Source organism: Elaeis guineensis, chromosome 2, assembly GCF_000442705.2.
Source record: "Elaeis guineensis isolate ETL-2024a chromosome 2, EG11, whole genome shotgun sequence".
Lineage (NCBI taxonomy): Eukaryota > Viridiplantae > Streptophyta > Magnoliopsida > Arecales > Arecaceae > Elaeis > Elaeis guineensis.
This window is the reverse complement of record NC_025994.2, coordinates 106,758,697-106,769,687: the sequence shown is the minus strand read 5'-3', so window position 1 is coordinate 106,769,687 and position 10,991 is coordinate 106,758,697. Positions and strand designations below refer to the sequence as shown.

General features: G+C 36.8%; 1 protein-coding gene and 1 long non-coding RNA gene across 9 annotated transcripts; one reads left to right on the top strand and one right to left on the bottom strand.

Moving 5' to 3' along the window:
* Positions 1–766: 766 nt before the first annotated feature.
* Positions 767–5,823, bottom strand: LOC105046849 (uncharacterized). Of its 8 annotated transcripts, none has more exons than XM_073252561.1 (9): positions 5,561–5,822; positions 4,981–5,006; positions 4,572–4,830; positions 2,968–3,039; positions 2,738–2,805; positions 2,488–2,638; positions 2,301–2,393; positions 2,121–2,210; positions 767–999 (listed from the first exon to the last, which is right to left on the bottom strand). In XM_073252561.1, the coding sequence occupies exons 3-9, from the start codon at positions 4,827–4,829 to the stop codon at positions 976–978; spliced, it is 756 nt and encodes a 251-aa protein (XP_073108662.1). In that variant the 5' UTR covers position 4,830; positions 4,981–5,006; positions 5,561–5,822; the 3' UTR covers positions 767–975. The 8 variants fall into 8 exon arrangements, with proteins under 8 accessions (XP_073108662.1, XP_073108663.1, XP_029121819.1 ...); XM_073252562.1 differs by having other exon boundaries at positions 961–999; positions 2,313–2,393; positions 5,561–5,823; XM_029265986.2 differs by lacking the exon at positions 767–999 and adding an exon at positions 1,616–2,008.
* Positions 5,815–6,306, top strand: LOC140855780 (uncharacterized). Its single transcript, XR_012139022.1, has 2 exons — positions 5,815–5,951; positions 6,129–6,306. It is a non-coding gene; the product is annotated as an uncharacterized lncRNA (long non-coding RNA).
* The last annotated feature ends 4,685 nt before the right edge of the window (positions 6,307–10,991 follow it).

Below are 10,991 nucleotides of genomic sequence, written 5' to 3'. Positions count from 1 at the left end.
TTTTTAAAAAAAAAAATTGTAAAAAACCTAAGACTCCATACGAAAACCTTTGGATGGAAACTGCATGCAATCCAAATAGGTAGTGTTCGGATGCTAATTAAGTGGAGATTAGTGGATGGTTAAGCAGTGATAAGTGGTTTCACCTCCATGGGTGAAAATAAGTTTAACGTGCAGAATTCTCTTCACCCTCTTACTTATTCACTTTTTTACATGGCTCACCAACCCTCACGCTTCGACCATATAGGAGATACTATTAATCCAGGGATAAATGATTAGAGAGGATCATCTGGAGTTAAAAATGTCTACCCCTGGCTAGCAATCCGGCATCCAAACCCTGCCTTACACTGTCCACATACATCAGTGCCTAAAATTAACGAATGAGCAATCAAGTACCTTCTTGGATGCATAAACCGCAAGGATTAGAGCATACTCAATCATCTACAGAATATTTAGTGGCAGTAGGTATCAGGGATTGCTCCATCTGCGTGGGAGACAGACCAAAACCATAAAACGCTCAGAAAAGTTCCATATTGGTAGGGAAAAATGAGCTTAAAATATCCACTTCTAGAGTGCCGAGTATCCGGGTGAGTGAAGAAGCAAAGTTGTCCAAGGATTCAAGGAGTGGAGGTGTATCAAACTAAGAATACAGATATGATAATATATATTTATAGTAACACATGACACTCAATCTAGTCATTACATTACTAATTAAGACAGGATTGGGAAAGAAAAAAACGAAAGAACTATAAATTGTTGAATTGAATTTGATGCTGATAAAAATAAAGTTACCAATTAAAGATACATTTTATAAAGAGGGATCATAGTATCAAAAAGTGGATGCCAGAATACGAGGGAGATTTGCAAAATTGCAAAATGCATGGGACCATGATCCACATATCTTCTCGCAAATGTCAAGTTCTTCCACATCTACCAGCCAATCCTCTTGTCTAGATACTTCAAAGATAGCTCCTCTTTTTATCTCTTCATTATGGCTCCAATCTAAGAAAGCAAAAATATATTCTCTATTAAAATCAAGAACCTCCTCTATTAAAGTCAAGAACCTCCCAGCAAGATTCACTGTCTCGGTGCTATATCCCATACCAATGTCATTCTATTATAATATCAGTATTGTCCGATACAGTACCCGGTTCGGTGTATCGAGTATCGGTATGCCCTCTGTACCATGTATCTATTCGGTATCGATATGGTACAATATGACTAGTACACATCAGTACTGACCCCTATGGCAAACCTTGCCTCCTAGCTCTGTTCCCTAAAGTTTCCTTAAGCTCTTAAATCTTCTCTCTTTCAACTTTATCTCACTTAATTCAGAAAAGAGGAACTTATTGCACAGTATGCTACCCCGCATCAATGTGCTGGCAGACTTTTTAAACCACTCCAATGGGTTTTAATGGTTGTGCCTTCTTTAATTAATTGAAAGTGCATACAGTTCGTAAAATTTTTCCCATGTGTTAAATTTTCAGTCTACATTAAAGTTTTTCCATGATATTAAATTTTCTGTCCTACAATTTTATCTTCATTCAGAAAATAGGAACTAGTTGCAAGAAAACTACCTCATCTCAAAATGCTGGCATACATTTTACCAATACTTGAATGGGTATGAATAATTCTGCCTTTTTTAATTCATCGAAAATGTATCATGTATATACACTTCATCTTCAGGTATCTGAAGCAAGAGGGCATCATTCGGAACATCAAAACTATTACAACACATTTATATACAGAATCAATATGATGGCTATTTTATGTAGTTTCTAGCTCATGATAATCCATCTGAAGCTTTAGTTTTCTCAAAATGCTAGCTCCACGAATTCCATTTTGTTTATCGCAAATATTATGGTGCCAACTGATTTGCATTCAACACACCCTAGTAGACACGAATGATGTGTGGTTGAGGATGCGTAGGTTGCAATGGTTGCGGTTGCCCATTCTCTCTTTCAGATGCTAAAGTGGAAGCTTCATCTATCTCCTAGAATATTCACAAATACTAGATAAAAGGCTTCCATTTCAGGAAGAGATGCAGATAACTGAAAGACCAAAAGAAAAGATAAATGTTTTCCAATAATGTCCAGACACCAGGGAAAGGAAACAAGACACACCTGTTGCTGGCGCCGGCGGTGAAATGTCGTAACTGCTCTCAACATTATATAAAGAGGTAGGATAATTCCAACAGTCCTCAACAGCAATAACTAATTCAGAGTCAGATCATCAATTAAACCAGTGAATTTCTGTAAGCTGGTCTAAGAAGCAAGTGTTAAAGAAATGGATGTAATGTTTACCGTGAGACTTACTGCAAGCACTGGTAAAGAATTCTGCTCAGCTCCATTCATAATAATAGGAAGCGTATGGCGAAGAATCAAAAGAACCATGAACTGGAAAGAAAGATTCAAAATTGTGAATTAGATGTTCAGATATGATCTGCATGCCACAATGGAAATTTATATAGTTTTAGTGAGAAAGACTTACAACTAAAGTGATTAAGCGACAGTACATAATGCTTCTTGTGTTTGAAGCAGAATAATCCCTGTAGTCAGGACCTGCAATATCACGATCTGATGGAGTCATTGTTATATAGCGATGATTGTGGATATCGCGCTGAGAAACCTCCCAATTTCCCCTGATATAAATATCATAAGATTATATTAATGATGGTTACTTTTTTTTTCTTTTTGCGCCTCTTCCCATCCTTCATGTACTTATAAGACACAAAAGATACCTGAAGTTCATTGGGATGCTCCCATACAGAAACAACTTTGGAGGGGCAGTGTAACCTGGTTTGAATTGCTGGAATCCGCACGGTAACACAAAAGCTTCAGTCAATGTGCTATTCTAAGAGTAACGTTGCAGAATATACATTATAACTATGTAAGAAGAAAAAGATTAAGAAGAGAGAATATAACTTTTTGTTAAAACAAAAGAAGAAAGATGAGGATAGATGAGTGTCACCTGTAGGCATATCTCACACGTGATGTCACCCTTCTCATTACACCACCTTTGAACACATCTGCGGTGAGCATACTGCAAGATACAAGGAAAGATAATGACTACAATAAGATAAATCTCTTATGAAAGTGAACTTCTATTTCCCCAGAACAGAAAGACGAAAGGATTGTTAATGAAAATTAAACAATGTAAAGCAAATGCTTCAGAATATTTCATGAACCTACACCATATTAACATCATAAGCAGCTTAGTGAATAAAGAAAGAAGCATCACAAGTAAGACATGAGTCTTTTAACTTTTGGAGATTAAAATACCTACACACATGATTGGGCATAAATTTTTGCAGTGATGCTGAAAAGGAGCTGCAAATAGCAAAGAGCAGTCAAATTCCAAGAGCAGCAGCAAAAGGCCTGATTTATCTGAATTACAGGAAAGCTTTATCAACTTTATCTACACTAATGATCAGACATACGAACTTTCCAATTTGTTAAACCCTTGGACATGCGACAGTTTCTATTTGGATCTGCCATGTGGAGCACTGGAGGTCAACTCTTTAAGGACAACACCACAAAGTTTCCCAAGATATTCTTCATAAGCTGGAATTTTAATATGTTACATAGCAACCATTTGGCACAACAAAAGATGATGAATTATTCCCTTAAGGATTCTGCCTATATACATTTGTAATTTTTTTTTTTTTTTTGCATTATTAATTTCTTAAGATCTTTTCTTGTTGCTTTAAACCTTTAAGATTCTTTTTATTTTACAAAAATTAATTAGTGAACAAAAAATCATTCATGTGGGCGTCACTAAGACCATCACCTGAAGGAAAGGAAAGTGATTAACAGAACCCACCCCTTAGAAGTTGCAATCTTCAAATGTCTTTTGCAGCAAACACGACAAGTAACTCCCTATGGTATTAAGACTCAGACTAATTTAAAGGCTAATACTAAACTGTAGAAACTCCTGGAAAGAACACAAATATCACTTTGTGAAATCTAACTGAAACTATTTTCAGTCCTTTCACATGTTGTTAAATTGAGCATTCATACCAATTCCATTGCATTCTGTTCATAGATAATGTTAACTAGATCACTGAGTTCAACAAGTTTTCACCTACTTTATCAAATACACCCCCTGGCCCCCAACCCCAAATTCATATACCTCTCACTGTTAGCACAGGTTTTCATTTAAAGTTAAAGCTAAGTAAGATATTGTGATAGCATCCAAAATATTACCGTTGTTTTATTCTCTAAAAAAAAAAAAAATCACTTTATGCATGCCTGAATAAAAAATTGCATAGCATCATGAAAACTATTTTGCTGATTCAGGGACAAAAAAAGGTTCAATTGTACATGCTGGACATGGATCATCCTCAACAAACAATAAGAGGACTTCTCTTTCCATGTTTGCACTATTAGCTGAATTGTCTATCATTAATTTGTTTTGTATTCATCTATAAAAGCAATAATTAAGCTGCTGTCCAAAGATCAAATCTGAATACAAAGCCTTTATAACAGACAACTTGAACCCGAACAACAAATTCCAGTCTCAAAAGCTAATCTAATCTAGAACATATTTTAAATCTAAGGCTGGATCCCATTTACCTTTAAGCTTCCAGCGCAGGAGCAGGGGATCTCCATGTTGGAGTCCTCATCCTCATCATGGCAAATTCGACACTGCACCAACTTCTCAGCGGATATCCCATCACCGGCACGCTTCTTTGGCAGAAGGTCAGTCTCCAGGTCCACCGTCGAAGCTGAATCGGGAGACCCGGCCGTGGACTGGTTTCTGCTTGCAATGGCAGCTTCCAGCGTAGACTCAGTGAGCAAGCGGTCCACCAACAGCACAAAATGGTCCCCCATCCTTTCACAACCACAGAGGAAGAACACTCAGTTAAAAGCTGAAACTTAATAGCAAAAAAGAAAAACCCAATAATTAAGTTTTCATGCACTGAAGTTTGGTGAATTATGAAAAAATAGTTATTGAAGCTAATGATACAGAGAAAGAAGATACCTTAACAAGAAGAGAATAGTGATTAACTGCAAAGGAGAAAAAAGAAGATAAAAAGAATACAAATGTCAACCATCAGAACAGAGATATGGAAGATAAATATATAAACAATGAATAAAAACAAGAATAATATCACAGAAATGAACACCCAAAGAGAAGATAACGGTAGTTATAAGAGAAGGAAGCAAAGAGAAAGGCCGGTAAAAGGAGCCATCTTCGTCACAAAGAAGAGATAAGAAATATATATAAATCAAAGACGAAGCCCTAAAATCTTAAAAAAAGAAAGCAAAATTGGGCAGAAGAAAACGAACCGATGAAAATCCAATAACATCTTTAATGAACGAAACTAAGAAGCAATTTAAGATCACAAACTAAGATTGCAAACAACAAAATGAAGGAAATTAAGCATCCAGAACAAACAAAAAGGCGACCAACTTTGCAAATTTCCAAAAAGGCGGCGCCTTTATAGATGGAAACAAAGAAGACATATCCAAAACCATTTGATAGGAAAAAGATAGATTCAAAAGAACGAACCCCATGAGAAGGAAACAAGCAAACGGCCATGAAAGAAAGGAGTACCCACCAGAAGAGAAGATAAAGCGCGCGTTAAAAAGGCGGCAGCTTTTCTACGGGTTCCAAAGCTCTTTCCTTTTCTCCTATAGAGACCGGCCAAAGAAAACAAGGAAGAGAAAAGAAGACTTACAAAGTTGGATTCGGATATCTTAGAGCGAAGGAAGGAAGGGGGAGAGGGAGAGGAGAGAGGAGGAGAGGAAGGAGGGAATTGGGGTGGAAAGAAGAAAGGGGTTTAAGAAAGAAGCAAGAGATGGAGTGCGGGCTCGGGTCATTACTAAGAACTCAAAGCCAAGGTCCCCTTTTCTTATATGAGACATATCCGAGAGCTCAGATTTTATGTCGAGACGTTAATATAACTGGTGGTCGGCTAGTGCAACCCTTTCCAGTTTCCACTGAAAATAGTAAGTATAGATACAGTTCTTATATAAAAAATTGATACGGTATACCACCCCCCCACGAAGTACCATCCTCTCGTGCATGTTGCCATTTTTTTTTTTTTTTTTAAATCCTATTATTCTTGCTTTCCTTTTTATATTTATTGATTCTAATGCTAATATTTGTTCTACTTTTCTCCACAGATTCATTTACACTACCTGCACCCTCGGCTCACATGTTTTATCCTTCATTTTACCTCTCCCCACTCAAGTTCTTTCACTTTAAGATGTTTATTGGGATTTTGAGCAAAAACGAATGGCATGTAAAATAACGCGTCCCGCAATCCAATATGAGGTTATTTCTTAATTTGTTTAGCCTTGGACATCTTGAGTTTCTCAGAACCATATAAGATATAGGCTATAGATATATTGGGCATATCAGGGTAATTAACTTTTTCCATGATATACTAGATGGACAAGTTAGACAATCCTACTGCACCAATGGTGGCGCTCTGCAAAAATATATTTTTCCTACGACAACTAAAGATTAGAATGACTAGATAAAGGATCGAGTCAGATGATTTTGCCTAAGCAACATGCTTTTTCTAAGATTGGGAAGCACGGTCCAACTCCATTTTGTTGAATGTTCCAAGTCAAATCATAAATCATTTTAATTTGAGATGGCTAGCTTCATGAACTTGATTGCTTGCAAAGGTACATAGCTTGTACCAAATTATATTGAAGGGTATTTTAATCATGAAAATGGGCTACAAAATTATGATCCTAGAGGATTTCCTTGCGTAGTTGTGCCTCGCTTTCAAGTGTCAATCCACATGCTTGTAGAAGGAACAACAAATCTTCATTATTGCCGGTGGGTCCAGCATAATTAGAGTGGTTTGAGATTATTTCACCTGACTTCTATAAATGATATCAATCAGTACACGTGCAAATGTTGCTTTGCTCTTCTATTAAAATATTATTACTCGGTTTATGTATTTTAATAATTCTCTGATGTTGAATATTTTCATCTACTTTTCAATATAGAAATTATATTTTAGTAGGCTCCTGTTCTCTCATTACTTCAGTCTCTTGGTTACTCCCCTTTACCCCCTCTCCTAAATGTATTCACAAATCATTGATAAATCTTGTTCCGAACTCATTAGACATTATTTTTTTTTTTGTTTAATTATTGGTTACTTATTATATAAGGATCAACATAGAGCACCCATTTCTGACGTGAATGATACGAGTCCATTGCACAAGGAAGAGAAGACATGTGACATTAGTTTATCAAAACAGATAATTATTACGGTTCATTATAAAATTATAGCTGAGATCACCATTTACTAATTTTTATTTCTTTCTGCAGCCACCTTGTTGGATTTTTAATCTCCTGCCATTGTTAAAATCAAATGCTCGTTAGGAAATTGGATTGGTCAATGAAGCTGACACAAGTGAGAAAATGAGATTACCATTTGAATAACGCTGTGGTTGGTTTGGTTGGCAAACCTCCCTCTGCAAATGATGTAATCACCCTCCCAATCCCTAAATGGTGGGGGAGGGCTTTGATGACCATGGCCCACCATGCGATCTCTTGGATGGTGTCAAATTGCGTGGGTGAACCACCTGCCACCTTCCCAATCCACAAACCATTCCAGGCCCAGTCAGTGTCAGCCACTCGTGGGCCCACCCTAGACGGTGGACTTGCTCGTGAGGTTGCATTGATGTGCAGGAAGGGGATCACATCTCACTGTAGCTGAACCAAGACTTGTTGGATAGGATTGCATGGAGCTAACCGGCCAGTTACTTTGATAAATGTTATCATCTTTCGGGAAAGGGAAGGAGGTGGGAGCCTTGGATGTGTGTCTCGTCCGCCTGGTCCATCTAAGAAGGGTCGCTCTCTCTTCTTGCACCGGGGGCTAAGGACAAATGTTGCCGGAAGCAAAAAAAGAGGACCCTCTCAGGGCCATATCTTTCGTGTGAAATAATGATTCATTTTCTTTCATGATATCAATCATTGGACCGCACAGCAGCCACTTTGAAATATATACAGACGGACTAAAGAAAGATTTTGGAGTGCTTTGAGAATTATACAACATATGGTCCAATGGTTGACGTTGCGAAGAAAGATCAATCATTCGAAAGATACAAATCGAACCCATCCTTTTAGCAAAGTTTTCATATCGCACATCAAAAAGATTGAATCAGTCTAGAAAAAACTTGAGGTTAATATATTTAATTATCGATAATTGGATGATCTGATTGACTAGTTAATTTTCAATGGACACTGATTAATGAACTAATAGCAGTGGTTTAGCTTTGATAGTTGGATCTCTTAATTTCTTGTGTATGCATAAGAAGCCAGCCATTGGCATTCAAATTAGAAGACTAAGAAGGATTTCTACAGAACAAGGAATTTGGGCTCAGATGGAAGAATGAAGGGCACTAATGAAAAGTAAGAGGAAAAAAAAAAAAAGGAACAATATTGTTTGTTTTGCTTGGAAAAGCCTAGACAATAATTTAAAACAGACCTTTAGAGACTAAAAAAAAAATTAATTGACGTTCCGGATCTCAACATAAATTCATAGTGTCAATGGATGAAATCACAATTCTAGGTTTGGTTGGGGAATTTGATCACTTTGAAGAGTCTATCCATATCCCTAAATTTGTGTTTATATAATCACCTGTAACGGAGCTGCAACAGAGCAAACCAAAAAGCCATGCATCCATCGTGATGCTTTCTGCTATGCACTGGTTTGAATCAAGCTTCCTCCCTTTGTTATTAGCAGAGATGAGATAATATTGATACCAGACAAACTTGGGTTGCAATATCAAATCGAAGTAAATCAACTAAAATCTTCCAACATGCATAGTTTGTCCGAGTAACTAATAGTATTGTATATAGGTAATGTTGCTCCTACGCGTCAATAACCTATGTCAGCATGGATGTTTCTCTAATGAAATCCTATAATATATATATGAAAAAAAAAATATTAACTAACATGCACTTAGCCGACCCAAAGAATATAAAAAATGCGTACATGAAAATGCCTTGATTGCTTTCGGCACACTTGACCACTAATATATGTCACGCAGAGAGAAGATTAATTTTTTTTTCTTTTTTGTTTCTTTATGCTTTTGTATGAAACAAACTAATTCTACATGATCTTCTTAGAGAAGTGTTAGATTTGGATTATGTAGACACATGTGGGGTGGAGACACTTTGGGGAGAGAAGTCTAGAGAGAATAACGGCTGGTAGATATTGAAGCAATTAAGCAAATCCTACTCCAACATAGCCGAGGACTTCGAAGGATATTTACCCTCCAAAGAACAAAGACCAGTACTTTCTTGGATGATTAAAGATGGAGGAGCTGGTAGGGGGGAAGTGAAATAAGCAACAAGAACCCAGAGCCGAAATAAAGTAAATAGAAGAAAAGATTCAATCTAGGTGAGGTTGGGTTGCAGTCAGTTGAAAAAAGGGGAAATATTCAATCAATGTAGAAACTGCACACGTGTCACCAGTTCCTTCATAAAATATCATGAAGCATATCTGTTTGCTTACTTTGAGAATGGAGATCCCTTGTATGGTTTCTGACTTGATGTTATCATACTTGATCTGCCTACTATTTTTAACCATTAGGCTGTCTTAACTAGACTGATATAGGTCATCTTGAAGGTCCAGCAGGCACTGTGCTACTCTAGCGCCAAGCAAAAGCTATCTTCAACCATGAGTCATAAGAACTGGTATTTTTAATATTGTAGCATGATTCAAACTAATAGTTCAATTGAGATGAAAACCATGGAAAGTTCCTACCGCTACCAAAGCAGCATTTTATTGATTAAATTAATTTCCGGCCAGTATCTGTCACCTATTTGCTGCTAGCTAGTTAGGGCTGAAAATAAACCAAGCTGTAGCTCAGGTTTGGCCGGATAACGAGCTGGTTGAGCTTTTTTAACTAGAATACATTTATAAAAAAAAAGGCAATGTCTAGCTCCATTCTATGATTTGACTTATTGGGACTTGCAAAAATAAGTTGAAGCCTGAATTTGGCTCAGTGAATGCTTGCTGAGGTCATTTTCCAAGAAATATACCAAGCTTGAACAATTTTACTTAGGAATGCTTGGCTTGAAATCATGTCGGCATCAAATCTCTCTCTCCTAAGATGCAATCAAAACTCATTCGACAAAAACAAAAATTGTCTTTGCCAAAATAGTAAATATGTGGGGATGGACTACGCTCGTTTTGAGAGGAAAGGATGAATACTTTTTCTTTAATCTAAAATTAATGATGAAATATGTAAATCTAAAATCCACACCACTGATTACGTTTGCACTACTAAAACCATCCACAAATCAAATATCATATATTTTAATGGTCTATAGATATAAAAATGGATGATTGTTGTTGTACTAGTGAGCTAAAACATATGATAAAATATTTAAATTAAGAATCCATTTTATTGATCATAATCTAAATATGCTATAATATATAGATTAGAAATCAATAGATCTTAATACTTAGACTACACCAAATATGGTCTCACATTATTTTAATCACTTACTTATTTTTGCACTCACTTGATATATGGATTAAAGATCATCAGAATATGTGAATGTTTTTTTTTTATTTCTAATCATTTTTTATCGTACAGATCATGATCAATGATGTAGAACTTTAATTTAAAGTCCTATTATGGATTCTGAACTCAAGAGGTTTAGATGCTCTGTTCTCTCCAAAAGGAGCAGTCTTATATCAGTTTGTTGAACCACTCAAAACTCGCTCAACCACTCGTAAGATCCAGGTGCAAGAATACAAAAATCAGCCTCACGATCGTAAATCTTTGAGGGAAGTCCCATCAAAGAGGTTTGGTGGCGTCTAGGGTTGGGTAGGGGTGGATGGGATGGAATGCACAATGATGTCCGGCTCCATCAACAAGGTGAAATAATGAATCCCACTTCCAAATTCAACGATCATGACGTAGCCCAAACTGAGTGAGGGGACCATCTCTCTTTGAAACCCCACTCAAAATCTGCGCCTCAAACAGGCTTCCTGTCCTGTTATTGGG

Excerpts from the sequence above, each read along its gene's own strand:
- LOC105046849 (XM_010925652.4), bottom strand. The coding sequence starts at position 4,829 with ATGGGGGACCATTTTGTGCTGTTGGTGGACCGCTTGCTCACTGAGTCT. Across the intron at positions 2,639-2,737 it reads AGCATCCCAATGAACTTCAG|GGGAAATTGGGAGGTTTCTC; the intron begins GTATCTTTTGTG and ends TATTTATATCAG. Across the intron at positions 2,211-2,300 it reads TGCTTGCAGTAAGTCTCACG|TTATTGCTGTTGAGGACTGT; the intron begins GTAAACATTACA and ends ACTCTGAATTAG.